The following is a 16450-nucleotide window of genomic DNA, read 5'->3' on the forward strand; positions in this document are numbered from 1 at the left end:
TTTGTCCTCCATACACAGAACAAGCTAATCCTGGCCCCTGAGCCGCTGGTGATGCCTGGGTTGGAACCTCTCATGAGTCAGCTCGACAAATGGAATTTCCCAATTTTCAGTCTTGTGGAGCGGACACACGGAAAAACAGGTTGCATTCTTAGCCAGGTAAGGACTAATTATCTTTCTAAAATTTTTGTGGCATTTATTTTACGACAACATTGATGGAGAGAAATACTGTATTTAATGTGTGCATTGATGGAAAACACAAACATAAATTACACCAAATTTGACCCAGATTACTTAGTTTAGTAAAGCTGTTTTTTTTTTTCCGGGCAATGTCCTAGGTATCCTACAGGCTTTTCGAAGATGCAGGTTTGTTTGAGACCTTCAAGATTCCTGTCGCAGAGTTCATGAACTACTTTCACGCTTTGGAGAACGGATATAGAGATATCCCATGTGAGTATACGTTCCTGGTGTATTATTGCCAACATTGTTTTAATTGCCTTCTCTGTGAAAAAAAAAACACTTCAAGAGTAGTTGGGAACCTGCAAAAAGGATACATTACATTTCATATCAATAAATAAATAGCATCAACATCATTTGGATGAAACACGTGGATTCAAAATCTACCTTAGGTACAAATGAACAACTTAAACATTATTTCTTTCCGTACACTTTTTGAGTTGTTTTTTATTTTCCAAAAAAAACTGAACATTAATGAAAATATAGGAAATATAAACAGATGTGAAGCCTCAGAATAGTTGAGAGACTGCGGTTTGTACAACTTTTCGATCATGCATTGACTGCCCTCTGCTGCTCATGATAGATCACAACAGGATCCATGCCACTGACGTGCTGCATGCGGTTTGGTACCTCACCACTCAACCCGTGCCTAGACTGCCCACGCTCCCGACTGAGAATGGCATACACACCGGTGAGAAGCATTTCTTTGTCATGTCTAATCACCATCTGCTATTCCACACATTGTCTTAAAAGATGCATTTTCCCTTTTTTAAGTTTTTTTTTTCTCCCCCCTACCTGTAGACCCAGCAAATGGCATAACCCCTGGTGCTACGGCCTTTCTGTCAACCAAGATACACTCTTTGTTGGAGGAAGGCTATGGCTCCTTGTCTTGCCTAATTCCGGGCCTGGAGCTGATGGCCTTGTACGTAGCTGCTGCCATGCACGATTATGACCATCCGGGAAGAACCAATGCCTTTTTAGTAGCAACCAGTGCACCCCAGGTAAATGATTAGGGGACTCTGAAATATCATTTCCTTTGATTTTCTTTGGCTAGTCAAATAAAAGTGAGTGGAAATGATTTTTTTTTCCACTGTAGGCGCTTCTGTACAACGACCGTTCTGTCTTGGAAAACCATCACGCTGCTTCAGCGTGGAACCTCTTCATGTCTCGTCCGGAGTACAACTTCCTGGTTAACCTTGAACATGTTGAGTTCAAACGCTTCCGATTCCTTGTCATTGAAGCCATCTTGGCCACTGACCTAAAAAAACACTTTGACTTCCTTGCAGAGTTCAATGCCAAGGTAAAACAAGACATTTTGGACAATTCTATACTTACATCTGGAGGGGAACAGTTTGGGAAGGGTCCTTTTTTTTGTTTGGATTGAATATGCCCCAGTGTGCGAGGAATAATCTGTAGAGACTTCCTTTGACATGTTTATTGTGGAACAACTTGACGCAAACCTGACCTCTACCCCATATTTCTTTCTATTTTTAAACGATACTTTTTTATTTGTCCGTGTAATGTTGTTTCTCTTATTGAGATCATCCCTAATAAATTGATCAGAGTGACATTCTTCATATATCATACCAGATACTGTCTGTTCTTCATGCATGTGTACTCAGGTGGGTGACGAAGGAATGTCTGGGATCGACTGGACAAACGAAAATGACCGATTGCTGGTTTGTCAGATGTGCATCAAGCTCGCTGATGTCAACGGACCGCTGAAGTGTAAGGAGCTGCACTTGCAATGGACTGAAGGGATCGTCAATGAATTCTACGAACAAGTATGATTCGAAACCTCTGCAATGCTTGGCTTCTGTTTGATTATTTACTGATAGATCAGCGATATCAAATTCTTCACAATACAAGGGGTTCATTTTGTGATAAGGCAGCACGCGCCGACTTGCGGCACATGCACGTTCCAGTAGTAGGAACCTCTGTCGTAAACCGGGGCCCCCTGTTTCAGTCAGAAAAAGGTTTGAGTAAATAAATTTGGCCGTAATCAACACAACCCTGACACTGCATTATGTTTTTTATTTATTATTCATATTCAGTGGCTCGCAGTTAAAATAAGACCAACATCAAAAAAAACATTTCATTTTTATTCGAGTTGTTTTAAAGTGGGCGAATTTAATAAAAAAATAACCAGGGGATCTGGTAATGATGTTTTTACAAATGATATCATTGAAGTTGAGAAAACAAATTGCCAAACTTCAATTGTCGCTAGTTTGACCACAAGTAAATGGTACTGATTGTCAGCAGTTAATTCATGTCTCTCCGTTGGTAGGGTGAGTTCAATATGTCACTCGTTAGCGTTGACTTTATGTTGCGGGCACTCGTATGTATGGCGCTCGTTGTATGTTGATGAATTACTCAATGTCATTCTTACACCACAAACGCAAAATGAGTGTTCAGTATTCACTACCACATTTGGAGTACTGTTGGTACCATATATACTTGCAAAAAAAGAAGAAAAAAAAAAAGAAACCGGTAGGTTTCGTTACCATTTATAATGCCTAAATAACAGCGGGCACACCTCGCTGCAGTGCCATTTGGAGTACTGTTGGTACCATCTATACTTGCAAAAAAAGAAAAAAACCAAAAGAAACCGGTGGGTTTCGTTACCATTTATGCTGCCTAAATAACAGCGGGCACACCTCGCTGCAGTGCCTTTCACTGCTCAGCTGGAGCCTATTCCAGCTCACAGGGGGCTAAAGATGGGCTCTTCCTTCGTTGGGACAGCTGTCAGGTGCAGGGCTTAAACTGCCGTTACAACAGCCGTGCAATTTAGAGTCAGCCAGAAAAGCCATGCAAGCTCGAAAGAACACGCAGATTCCAGAGCCGAGATTCGAACCCAGAACCTCTTGACTGTGAGACAGAACATTATTAAAGTAACAGTAAACCACGTGTTTCCATATTAGGTCCGCATTTGCGCGAACCTAGAATAATACAAGTTGGCACCTTTCTAGGGGGATGAAGAAGCAAGCCTGGGCCTTCCCATCAGCCCTTTCATGGACCGCTCAGCGCCACAGCTCGCTAAACTCCAAGAGTCGTTCATCACTCATATAGTGGGCCCCCTCTGCTCCTCGTACGATTCGGCCGCTCTGATGCCCGGTGACTGGGTCGACCTGCCGGAGGGGGAGGTGGAGCAAGAAGAATCAAATGAGAGTCAAGATATGGAGGAGGAACAGGGAGATTGGGGTGAGGAACATATATCTCCTGGCGCTGACTTCCCCCGTATGTAAACCTCTCATTTATTCATGTTCCTCTCCAATGTGCTTGTTGTGATTTCCAATTATTACTTCTGTTGCGAGCAAGTTTTCGATCATTGCCTTGGCATTCAATTATTGGCAGGTGGAGTGTGTTATTGCGTTTAATTTACTGAGCTATTTGGATTGTACAGGAAATTTAATTAACCAGGTCACAATCGAGCTAATGAATTCATTTTAATCTTAGTAACATTCATTTTCTTTTCCACAAGATCGCGGATAAACTGGAGCCTGCAGCAGAGATTTGCGGGCAAGGGTTTGGTCGCCAGCCAATTATAGGGCACATATTACACAGCCCCAGACTTGACTTTTGAATTAAATGTTTGGGTTTTTTTTTAACTTTTTCACATTGTAACTAATATGTACTCACGGGGAACTACTTTGTGGGCACGAATTACAACTTCATGCGAATGAACAACTTCGCGCGCATGAAGTACTGTATTTAGAGTGTGTGTACAAAGTAGCCATGGCTTCTTGCAGGTAACTTGAAAAAAAAAATAAATAAAAAAATCGAACTTCTTTCAAAGTTGAAAGGTCGAAGGAAAGCTACATAATGGACACGGGGCAGCATGATCGAATTTCATTTTAAGCTCGGGATGAGTTATAAGGACATCACGAAAAGCTTGGCATTGCAAGGAATCGTTATCAGCGAGAGACATTTGAAAAGGCTGTTGAGAGCCAGCTCACTTTACCGGCGGAGGTACGATGCCGGTAAAGCAAGTTGATCGTTCAGCAATTGCAACATGAAGATCATGTAAGTCGGAATAATCTGTTCATATGGAAAAAAAATATATTAACTATATGCTGGCAAGTGTGTCACGCAAGTGTAAAAATAGGAGCTTTATTCATTCATCAACGATGTTGTGTGATACAACACACAATCTTGACTCCTGGGTCTCTGTATGGCACTGAATGCGACGCTTGAGTCGCTTTATGGCACTGACGGCAGACAGTGGCTTCAAGCGTGTGGAAATATTTTCCCAAACACGAGACTGGTAGCACTGTCACTTGGACAATATGCAAATGAGCCCTCAAATACAATAGAAGCATAAGGGAAGTAGAAAGAGGGAAAGAGAGAATTTTTCTATTTGCAAGGGTAGTATTTTCCTGTAGCCTGGCTACGAAGTCCCGTCTTACAACACGCTATGACACACGATGAGACTGGCCAGCTCGTTGTCGAGAAGGACATGCATAGGGTTCCCACTACCGATGCATCCATGCTCTGTAATATTACAAACGTCAAGTGCATTTTTATATTTCCCTTCGTGGAAATAATCGGGGTGTGTCGATAGATAAAAAGGAAAGCTTGTTGGAATGTCAGTTTCTGAACCTTGTGTCATGTCCCTTCTGTCTTCCAGAGAGGCACAAGACAAAGACGGGAAACAGGAGGAAAGTGTTCTGCCAGATCACACAGCACCTTCTGGAGAACCACGAAATGTGGAAGCGAGTCATTGCTGCAGATGTCCAGGAGGACACCTTGAAAGAAGACCCAAACTGTCTTAGTTCCTCCACTGAGCCAATTACAGCCATTGATGAGGAAGAGGAGGAACAAGCAAGCAAAGAGGAGGAAGATTTGACCGAATGTTTCGATAAAAACGAAGAGGTGCCAGCTATAGATGACGGGAACGGGCTGTTGCAATCGCAGACGTCAGGCGGGGAAGAGGAGGAATCCCAGTGATAATCTGAACAAGTGCGTACTCCCAAACCAGGAATTTGTTTTACCGTTCTTTGTTTGCTCTCCTAACTCTTAATATGGTAGCCAGCACATCACTTTGACACAACACTGTAGAAGATGTTTTGGGTAATTTGTGCCTAACAAAAACAGGGTTTACGACCAGAGATTTTTGGAGGAGCAAAAGAAGTGAACTCAGTGAAGACAAAGAAGAAGAAGAAAAAAAAAAACTTGATTTCATCCGTGGTATCCAGTCTTTACCTAGCTCGCCCTTTCGTTTACATCCGCACAACGACACAGATGGCTGAATTCCTCCATCAGTGAGAAGTACGAGGTGTGTCTGAATTGTTCCAGGGCTCGCGTTAAACATAATTCATTCTGCTGAACATATTTAAAACTCAAAGGAAAGTTTTTTCTTCATCTACGAAGACATTTCGCTGCTTTTGCTTCATTCAATGGGCGAGAAGATGTGACGTGAGAGTCGATGCAGGTCAACTGATTTGGACTATTTCTTTTGTGACACAAGTCTTTGAAATATTCAGACACACCTGCTACATTGTCACATTCCTTTGCCAATTACTCTCGTTGCTCGTAGCCTCCCATCCGAGCAGTGGCGTGCGAAGCACAGTGGATGTCCGTGACGAGCGCATGAATATTGGTATTTGGATTATTAGTATTGACCGGCCAAAATTATTTTGCTGCCCACTCACCATCACGTCGACGAGGAGGGTGAGTGGCATATGCCTGTCAGGTGGATATCCAGGCCCACGCCTACTCATCCCCCACCCCCCCCCAACCCATTGCTCACCACTACATCTGAATCTGAGCAGACTTCCTCTCATAGACAATGAGATAAAAGCCAAGGAAAAAGCTGTTTCCACTGAGGCTTGGCAATGTAGGGAAAACGTACGGCGGGGGGAAAGACATCACACCTGCATACTTAGACTGAAGTTTTATATGCGCATAGAGTCCTACAGGACAAACATGTTTCATACAGTGGACAAAATAGGAGGCTGAACAAAGAGCCCTCTAAAAGCTTTACCTCCCATCAAAGAAAAAAAAAAACAACTTCCAAAACAATGTTTTACTTGGTGTCAAACAATAGCGTGTTTCGGTGTATGTTTCCTCCCACAGCACACTTAACACGTTGATAGGTCATGCATCTCAGGTAGGCAGGGAAATAAAACCAAGATGACCTTATTACGGTACTTTCCAAGGCAACTCATCCGCTTGAAATGATTATTTAGATTATTATTGATTTAACGTATGACCATGTACATACACGTGATTCCCTCTCCCAACGAAACTCATCACGGAACAAGATAACCGATCGTATATTCAAATGATTTGCAAAACTCTCGTTCTTTTTCTGGTTCCTGTAGACAACACGTTATTGTATGATTTGCTTTTTAATGTCACCCCTCGGCTTTTCTGCTCAAATTTTAGCATGCGGATGAAAAACGTTTATGTTTGGTGCCATATATCGAACAGTATACACGGACAAAATTGCTGGTACTCATCCGTTAAAGAAACACCCACAATGGTCACTGAAATGCAAGCGACATAAACAAACGACAAATCGGAAAGATGTCCTTTGGACAAATGAGACAAAACTGAAGCTTTTCAGCAAGTCACATCAGCTCCATGTTTTACAAGTGAAAAAAAAAAAATATAATATTTTTTTTTATCTGTGGCTGCTTTACTACATCTGGTACAGGGTGTCTTGAATCTGTGCAGGGTACAATTAAAATGTTAAGACTATCAAGGCAATCCTGAGGTGAAATTTGTGCTGCTCAATGTCGAAAAGCTTGGACCTGGTCATAGGTCAGGGTTCCTCTACTTGGCTAATGACCCCAAATATATGGTTAAAAGGACTTAAGAACAGCTGAGAACAAAACATTGGATTAGTCCGAAGCGCCTAAATCCAATCTTGTATTGTAATCGGATCCAAATACTTCATGACTGGACTTTAGTCGATTATTGACGTATCTGTATTTTACTTTATTTGTAAATGTCTCTCAAGTTTCACTCCACTATTTCAGATGAGACTTTTACTCAAGTAATACTGTACTCTCCAAGCGACTTCTAACAAAGTGACTGTATATTCTGTTAGGATACTTTTAGTCAAGTATCACCTTTAGGTACTTTAAACGGGACTGTGTAAATCACATCTGACCTCTCTGAAAGGAAACGGAAACATGCAGTCTGGAGAAGACACAACCTGAGACAAAGTGGTTGTCACTTTAAGAAAGATTTGCGCAGGTCCGACATCACTCAGGGTCAACAAACCATTCTGTCAAACTTGAGTCAACTGGATTTAATGATCCCCACCCGAAAATACGTGGTCCACGTCTTTGATGACGCTTATCATAAGGAAGTCGATCTATTGACACTTGTCGGACAATTAAACGACGTTAAAGAAAATACGCGAGGCGCGTCTTGTGTCGTAACTATGAACTTTGCGAGGGTTTTTAGGACGGCGTTTGACCCTTGGAACAAATCGTTTGTATTCCATGATTTCGTGTGGCAATCATTTGATGACATCCAAACAAAGATAGCATTCGATTATTGTGTGAAATACCCACCGTGATTTTCCTCACAACCTTGCGGCACATGCGGCAAAGAGGATCCCAGTCGATTTCCAGAAATGAAATGAGTTCGCCGTCATTGTTTAACCACCGTGGAACCAAGGGAGGAATTACTTCGCACCACAATTCAAACAGCTTAATTGCAACCTCTTAAAGGTCAACAAGTACAAGGCTTCGGCTCTGTAATCACACCATTGAGCTTAGAAAACGCAATGCGCCGAGGCGCTCTCACTCTTCCCATGAACAGTGATTGCCTTTGCATTTTTATTCTTTTCATCACTAAGATATGTCTGCAATTATCTGACGACAAACCATAGCAACTATCCCGAAAAGCCCGAGAGCGGAGAGTTGACATTGCAACCATGAAAGCACACTGCATCCACCAACTTAATCACGACTTCAAGCACGTGTGAGCGAAATGCTCTCTCCGACACATTTTCAGACAAAAAGGTCATTGAAGATTGCTTTTGAAATGATACACTTTGCAAAATAATATTGTCAGCAAATAGAATTGTCTGACGATGAAAAAAAAAAAATTTCATTGAACGGGCATGTTTGTAGAAACTGAACTGCTGTCTTGTGACCCAATTACTTAACTCAATTAGAGTTTCTCCAATGTTAATACCCCTCTAATTCATGAGCTGGACCCATTGCACAGTTCTTAACATGCCCCTCGTGCGGAAGAGAGCTAAGCCGTGCAACCCATTGCTCCTGACTGCCAAGGCTTGACAAAAGATTTTTTTTTTTTAATTAGCCTTTGATTTAAACAAAATATCTGTCCAAAGAAAGGGCTCATTGTCCCTTTGTATGTTTCAAAGGAAACCAACGCGTTTTATGTACAAGACCTTGACTCAAACAACAACAACAAAAAAAAAAAACCAAGGAATGCAACTTGGCAGGAGGACAAACGCCACGTGATATGTTCCGGGTGTCCAGATCCTGTGCCGACACTATTGGGCGTCTTCGTATCACGAGCAGATGCAGCAACAGGCATCTATAGCACACAACTTGCCACCGACATATGATTTGTTTCGTCGAAACATACAAACCCATTTTTTTTTCCTTCTTGCCGTGCTTTCCAAATGTACCGACTAAACAGACTGCTGTGCAAGTGTGCTGCCTCCCGTGTGGATTACGTGCGGGAATATGAGCTTCAAGCTCTGTGCACTGTATATATCCTTCTCACTGTGCAGTATATTCATGCCTCACTTTGCCATCTAATGTGCATCTGATCATCACGGCACTGCGTCACTTGTGTTTCCCCGAAAGCCCCCGTTCCTTGTGGGCTCAAGTTGGTCTGATCTGCCTCACAAACTGTGCGCGCCAGCACAGGTACTGAAAAGAGACTTTTTTTTTTTTCTCCTCAAGCTGTGATACTCTTTGCTGTTGTGGACGAAAAATGTTCTCGCATGTTTCTCACGATGTTGCTGTGATGCTTTGAAGGAAGAATGAGCCAGCTCATCAACTTTGCCTCATTCGGGGTTTTTTACTGAAGTAGCGTCGTGTGAATGCTCACATCTTCAAGCAAAAGAAGTTCTCACCCAAGAATCAAGTTATGACTAAAATCAAGTTGAGATTTTTATAACAAGTTCATGCCAAATGTCCACATTTTCTTGAATGCAGGTGTCGAAGACCAGCAACTGCTGTTTCTTCCTTTCATAAATTTTATCAATTTAAATTTATTGCAATATGACAGCATTTTTTTTTTTGAGTACTGTACTTTACATAGCTGTGTGTGGGGGTGGTGGGTGGGGGAGTACAGTTTCATGAATGATGCCGCATAGCTTTTGCATCACGTTGTGCTTCACTGTTTTTCATTTATTTATTTATTTATTTGGTTACAATTTACCGGTACTTGTAAATTCTTTTTGGGAATGCGGTGAATTTGGCACGATTCTTTATTTGGTGCGTGCCATTAAATAGCTACTGGCTCCAGTTTATAGGAACACACAAATTGTTTGCAATAAATACTCATGCCATCAGTTGCTTTTGGATCATTGTGAGAACACGTACCAGTTATCTTGAATCTGCTCTTGAAATATTCACACGTTGTATGACGCCATGCTGGAACGAAACCAGACAAATCCAGATGATAAATTGACAACTCAGCTACTTCCGCTCATGAAAGTTTGAGATTTTCTACAGAATCAATTAGAAGAAGATTGATTGCTGCACACTTTATCATAGCACCCCAAACAGGCTGTTGAGCGTTAGATTTCTTGTCATGAGCACACGATGAAACCTAAAAAAGAGAAATTTTCGGTCATCTTCTGTTCCGTCAATGTAATCCAGGCCCATGGAAGTGCACAACAGCTATTCTGAGAAGACAGGGTTGTGTCCAATTCGAAGAGCAGAATCCTGTTTTTTGGTGTTTATGCCTATTGTTGTTTTCCATTGTTTGTTGTGCCATACCATTTCCAATTGCATTGTATGAATGGTACATTGTTTGTTGAAACCAAACATTTCCACCAGGCTGGTTATGTTTGTGTTCCTCCAATCTACTCTCGCTGGCACTTGCACTCACAACACATGTAGCAATATTTACAGGATGGGGAAGTTGTGTGATGGACCCCTATTTGTTTCTGTGGAATATAACATTTTATTCCTTGAACTTGTTTGACTTTGCATATATATATATATAGATATATATATATATTGTACATATTGAAAAAGTATATTACATGAAACAACCTTTTAGAAAAATATTTATTTTTACTGTTTTGTAATTAAGACACGATACTGTAGCTTCTATATTGCCAGACTTACTGGAAGTGCCTCTTCAAAATGTATTACAAAGTAACTATACAAGATATTATGAGAACATGTCACTAGCAAAGCAGTGTTGATGTTGTAATGTGACAATTGTTGAATTACATGATTTATAAATACTGCAAGCGTCTTTGTCCTGTTTCCATAACAACATACAGGTGGCATACTGTCATTTTTTTATTTATTAATTTAACATCCAGCTCAAACCAATTTACGGCTCTTGTACAAAGTTAACCTTCCAAGTTAATGCAACAGAAAAAATATGTCAATTATTCGGCCAATAAATCAGGAATCTGTATTTTTCTTTCTGCCAAAGTTGGCATCGGCCTATAAGAAATCCATCTTGATTGGGCCCTAAAAATGTAAATGATGTATTAATTAAGCAGTGTCCCCTGCATACAAGTCACCCAGAGACAAAAAAAAAATAAAAAATCTAACAATACAAGCAGCAGGGAGGTATTGAGTCACACCATTTTTGTTCGTGAAGTCGGCAGTTGCTTTCAAATTTACAGATTGGAATATCCAAATAAATACAAGAACTACTCTGCTAAAACAAAACACATTTGCATGTATTTTGTGGAAGCTAATAAGTTGCCATGCGGTTCACAGTGGAGTCTCTGCGTTTGTAGGGCAGAGCATTGCCTGCTTATGTGGATGGAAAGTAGCATTCTGTTTGTCATATGATATTACAAATGAGCTGTAAGCCACATCTAATCACATGAAACATACTTTTTGTAGGCCAAAGCCACGGTCACGCAACAGAATTCCACAGAGGAATTGTGACTGTGTTGAGGTGTTGAAATCCGCCTTGTAATTTCACACACCACACTAAACACTGCTGTCTCTCATGTTCCCAAAAATAAATACAAACACAAATGTATTCAGTTGATTCATTTTGTGGAGTTTTGCAACACTGTAAAAAAACTCCCTTACAAAATAAATGAGTGGATCATTTCGACTGTTTCAATTCTTCATCATAAGGCCCTATTCCTCATTATTCACGAATGTTTTAGGCTTACTTTTCAGGTGAAAACTCTGCATCTCAGTTATAACATTCATGCAGAACCCGGTCGGGACTTATGACGTCAGTCCATGTTGAATGGACTTCGTGTAACCGTAGCAACAGGAAAAGGCAGAAAAGAGTTTTTTCTATTACCTGTGCACACAATGCTAGCTGTGAACAAAGGAGGTCAACCACTGCGTTTTAACATTCATTATGTGTCAAGAGTTCTCTATCATATGAACAATAACCAAAACCCTTGCGGGGTTTGAGCAACGAAAAATTTGCTGGACATTACAACAGCGTGGAACTATCCTGATACCAACCAGTGAACTCATGAGAAATTAATTGACAACTGCAATAGTATTGTCCTAAATGTCAGATGAGTGGATCAATTTCATATCAACAGAGAAAAGAAGAAGCAAGCAAGGCTCACATATCCACGCGAGTACATGTCAGACTGTGTTTTAAAGTGTCAACAATGTTCCCATGAAGTATGACATCAGTGAAGAACACAAACTTTTCCCTATTCTCCTATTATCCTTTGTACCCAAAGTAAAATTAATAACAACCCAAACTCAACCTTCGGACATAAAACTAACTATCAATATATATATATATATATATATATATATATATATATATATATATATATTTTTTTTTGGTTTGATTTTGCTTGATCTGTCTCAGGGATGGGCAATCGGCGGCATGTCGTTCAAAATTACACCCAGGAAGTTTCAAAAATCAAGAAACTGAATGTTGCATTTAAAGCTTCTTTAAAATTGTTTACAAGATTGTTATTGTCTCTGAATTAGGAGGGATATGAGTAAATTTCTCTGGCATCATCACACTCTCGTTCAACTTTTGCGATATTCTCACGACTTTTATTTTGAAATGCGTTGTCCGAGCGCGTTTGCACTTTGCAGCACTTTACTGTAGCGCAGAGTATGGACAATATTGACAATGTCGACGGGGTGCTGGCGCGACCACAGTTAAGAGCCGGCGCCTCCTCCCATGCTCTCTCATCCTCATTTGAAGTTTGAGCCGAGCTGGCTGAGGGAAGCCTACCTGTGCTGTGATCTCCATCTCGGAACCTCCACCTCATCTAAACAGAACACCGATGTTTGTCACGAAGGTAAGGGACTAGCATCCCAAGTTCAGTTTAGCTCAGCGTGTCCTGGAAACGATTTTAACACCGATTGTTATAGTTAGCCTCTCGATTGTATCGTATTTGATTTGCAGACAAAAACGAGTCAATCACAAAAAACGGGCTTCCCATCAAGAAATTGAACGGTTCGTCTCTGACGTCACTCGTTTACTGTCGCGTTGTGTTTTTATGATTTACCTCAAGGTTGTCGAACTCAATAACTAAAAAAAAAAAAATACCTGTGACATCCGTGTCATAACTATTGCATGCTGGTGCTGCATTGAACACAAAGATGATATACTCACTAATTTTATTTTAAGAATGGCAACAGGTGTTTTTTCGTACTTTCTGCCATCTAGAGGAGCAAAATTTCATTGTTCTGCCTGATTATCTATTGGCATAGAGAACAAAGATATACTGTAATAATTTTGGGTCAAATAATCTAATAATTTCACCGTTTTCCCCTTCTGATCTCTCACAGCACACTGGAGGAACCCTGATTGGTATTCAGGTGTTCAACAGTAATATAATACAAAAGTATGTTTTTGCAAATGCCCCAATTCATATGAATTTGGAACAAAGGAAAGGGCTGAGTGGTGGAGAACGTGTACATTTATTATTTGTTTATGGAAAGTAAGCGCTTTATTCACAAAGACAATTCAGGTGTTTGAACAAAGTGATTACATGACAGATTAGACGGAGGCAAGAGAGGCTTCGGTTATAATGCATAGAACCTTACTTTTTAAGATTAATGAGCATCGGAGAGTGAGTATTATGGGTGTGGAATCATTTGATCTGGTCATGTGAGTCCACCTATTGCAACTACACAGTATATTCATGTTTTCCTCACAAGACCAGCCCATAAACAGCTAAGCATGTGAAAGGTTCTGAGATTTATTACTGTTGGCTATTTAATGTCAGTCACATTGAATTGGCCTTGCAGCATTCAAAATCATCATTCATAACAGAGTGTTTTGGATTATGTGCAATTATCGTTGTTCATTCTGTATTTGGGCTTTCCAAGTAGATATTTAGTTGTCTTTAATTTAAAGGAGATTCATTCTGCAAATGGGTGGCACGGCGGTCGACTGGTTAGCACATCCATCTCACAGTACAGAGGTGCAGGGTTTGATTCTGGCTCCGGCCTTCCTGTATGGACTTTGCATGTTTTCCCTGTGCCTACGTGGGTTTTCTCTGGGTACTCTGTTTTCCTCCCACATTCCAAAAACATGCATGGCAGGTTCATGGGACACTGCCCTTTCTCACTTTATTTTGAAGCGACATTAAAAAAGACCTTTATCAAATGAGAACTGTATCAGGTAGTGCTGCTACATCAAGTTATAAAATGTAAGCAGAGTAGCCTGCATAATTTGGCACGAACATGCTGTAATTATTTTTTACTGTTTTACATAGTATCTTGCGAGTAAATTGTTCCAGTGTATTTGGAATTTTTCGTTTTGACGGTTTTGACCTTCCTGGCGATTGTTAAATAAGCGAGTAGGAGAATTCTGTATTTTACAGCAGCTGAATGCTAACTTGGGTCAGGTCTCCGAGTAAGCAGAGAGCTTCTGGGAGTGCAATTGAGTCGTCATGCATTTCCCACAACAGGCTGTCAGCATTGCTGAAATTGTGATTGTTGTATGTAACGTATTTTTTTTCATCTGATCGTAGTACGAATCCAAGATCAGCAAGGGCATTGAGTTTCAACTGAACCTGATTTGTTGTGTTGTTAATAAATGGAGCGTTTGGAACCCCAAAAGCTGAGAAGCAGCAAATAGATCAACACTTGGGAATGTTTTCATTTTTACGTTATGCGTCCCATTAGATGTCGCGGACGGTGTCGTGGACCACTCGCCTGACTCGTGTGCGGGCAGCGTGGGGTCGGTTCCCAGTCAGTGACGATGTGGGTGTGAATGGTTGTTTGAATCTAGATTTACTCTGCGACTGGCTGGCAGCCAGTTCAGCTGTAGTCTACCTTGCGCCTGGAGTCAGTTAGGATAGGCTCCGGCAACTCCCCGCGACCCTCTTCAGGATAAGCGAATGAAAATGGATGGATGGATGGCATCCCATTAGCGTGATTGGTAGTTGTTGGTTTTGCTGTTATCTTAATGTGATTGAAGAATATTTCTTCCTATATTCTGAATTTCTCTTTCAGTGCCACTGTTGTATTGAGCTGAATACGGGAATAATTTTGCTGGATGAGTATGAGGAGCTGAACTTTTCAAATGTTTCACTTCTTGAGACAGCAAACCACTTGAGAATCAACAGCACCTCTGCTGGTTGCAGACGATCCTGCACTCTATTTTGACAACATTTTATCCCCCGAGTTAAGACACAAACAATCAGTAATTACAGCTACCAAATTTGTAGACATGCTGTTGTTATGCAGACATGTCTTTCGAGTTTAGTGTGATTTCAATGCCACTGTTGTATTGAGCTGAATACGGTAATAATTTTGCTGGATGAGGAGCTGAACTTTTCAAATGTTTCACTTCTTGAGACAGCAAACCACTTGAGAATCAACAGCACCTCTGCTGGTTGCAGACGATCCTGCACTCTATTTTGACAACATTTTATCCCCCGAGTTAAGACACAAACAATCAGTAATTACAGCTACCAAATTTGTAGACATGCTGTTGTTATGCAGACATGTCTTTCGAGTTTAGTGTGCATTATATATGCGGTGGAATCTCTTGGGTTTTTTTTTCCATAGTTTGTGACCATATGTAATTTTCAAATGCAGCTAGAATGATGCAGTGACTGGATGAATGTCGGAGTGTGCTGTTCTGAGTAATGCCCTTTAAGAGAATGTCACAGATTCAGCAGGGAGTACAACCAACCACCACAGTCTGTTAAAAAAAAAAAAAAAAAAAAAAAAAAGCTAATTATTTGGTACGATTTAGCAACCGTTATTGGACAGTGATTGAAAAGCTGTACAACCATAGATTGATTTCTGTACATGCTTACCTGACTGTGTGTCTCGCACTTGCTGATTTACTTTGTACTGACAAATGACTGATTAGACTGTTAATGTGGTTTATGCATGGGGGTTATTTTCTGTTTGATTGAATGAGACGATGACACAGACAAAGAAGGGACCACCCTCCTGGGATGTGAGAAGACAATGGTCGTCATCCATATCATCATTCACGTTTGGTGATGATAATGGGACATGTACAAAAGAGAAACTCAGACAAGTACAACCTCTCAATTCCCTAAATAACAGTTGTTTTTCCTAAATTTAAAAAAAAAAGCTTTGCGTTTGAGTACTCGGCACTCAGGTAACAGCCAATCATGGCTCAGCTTATGAAATTCAACATGAGTCGTGATTGATTGTTTCCTGAGCCCTGAGCACATGCAATGTCATTTTCAGTCGACAGCAAGTGCCAAAATGTGTTTTTATGTGACACTCACACCTCAGGCCAATTTAGGGTCTCCAATCAACTTACCATGCATGTTTTTGGAATGTGGGAGAAAACCCAAGCACGCACGGAGAGAGCGTACAAATTCCTCACAGGAAGGTCGGACCCCGGAATCGAACCCTGGCACTCTGCCTTGCTCAAAGACACCTGATTGAACTCCCTCGATGAGCCAAAACCTGAAAAGAGAACGTTTTTTGTCGAAATACAGACATTTCCATGCATCCTTGTTGCCAAAAATGGTGGTGCATTCTCTTTGCCCTCTATGCTGGAGTGGCGTCACTAATTCTGCCCCCTGAGGCATCACATTCACAGCTTCACATGACTCCTCTAGGATAAAATATACTGAGTG

At 40.9% G+C, this 16450-nt stretch overlaps 2 protein-coding genes and 1 long non-coding RNA gene across 3 annotated transcripts in view; 2 read left to right on the top strand and 1 right to left on the bottom strand.

Annotated features, from left to right (window-relative positions):
- LOC109525444 (cGMP-inhibited 3',5'-cyclic phosphodiesterase A-like) overlaps positions 1–8631 on the top strand; it is a 30623-nt gene extending 21992 nt beyond the window's left edge. The window contains exons 8-15 of the mRNA XM_019885939.1: positions 1–156; positions 336–447; positions 818–925; positions 1009–1235; positions 1331–1534; positions 1857–2018; positions 3204–3435; positions 4862–8631. Of these exons, the coding sequence (XP_019741498.1) occupies positions 1–156; positions 336–447; positions 818–925; positions 1009–1235; positions 1331–1534; positions 1857–2018; positions 3204–3435; positions 4862–5181 (1521 nt within the window). The 3' untranslated portion in view covers positions 5182–8631. The remainder of the gene's footprint in view (positions 157–335; positions 448–817; positions 926–1008; positions 1236–1330; positions 1535–1856; positions 2019–3203; positions 3436–4861) is intronic.
- LOC109525448 (uncharacterized) lies at positions 98–16073 on the bottom strand. The gene is made up of 3 exons (XR_002170153.1): positions 15998–16073; positions 15291–15292; positions 98–111 (listed from the first exon to the last, which is right to left on the bottom strand). It is a non-coding gene; the product is annotated as an uncharacterized LOC109525448 (long non-coding RNA).
- slco1c1 (solute carrier organic anion transporter family, member 1C1) overlaps positions 12469–16450 on the top strand; it is an 18401-nt gene continuing 14419 nt past the window's right edge. The window contains exon 1 of the mRNA XM_019885940.1: positions 12469–12667. The gene's annotated coding sequence lies outside the window, so the exon portion shown is untranslated. The remainder of the gene's footprint in view (positions 12668–16450) is intronic.

This window comes from Hippocampus comes, unplaced genomic scaffold, assembly GCF_001891065.2.
Source record: "Hippocampus comes isolate QL1 unplaced genomic scaffold, H_comes_QL1_v1.1 scaffold29, whole genome shotgun sequence".
NCBI lineage: Eukaryota > Metazoa > Chordata > Actinopteri > Syngnathiformes > Syngnathidae > Hippocampus > Hippocampus comes.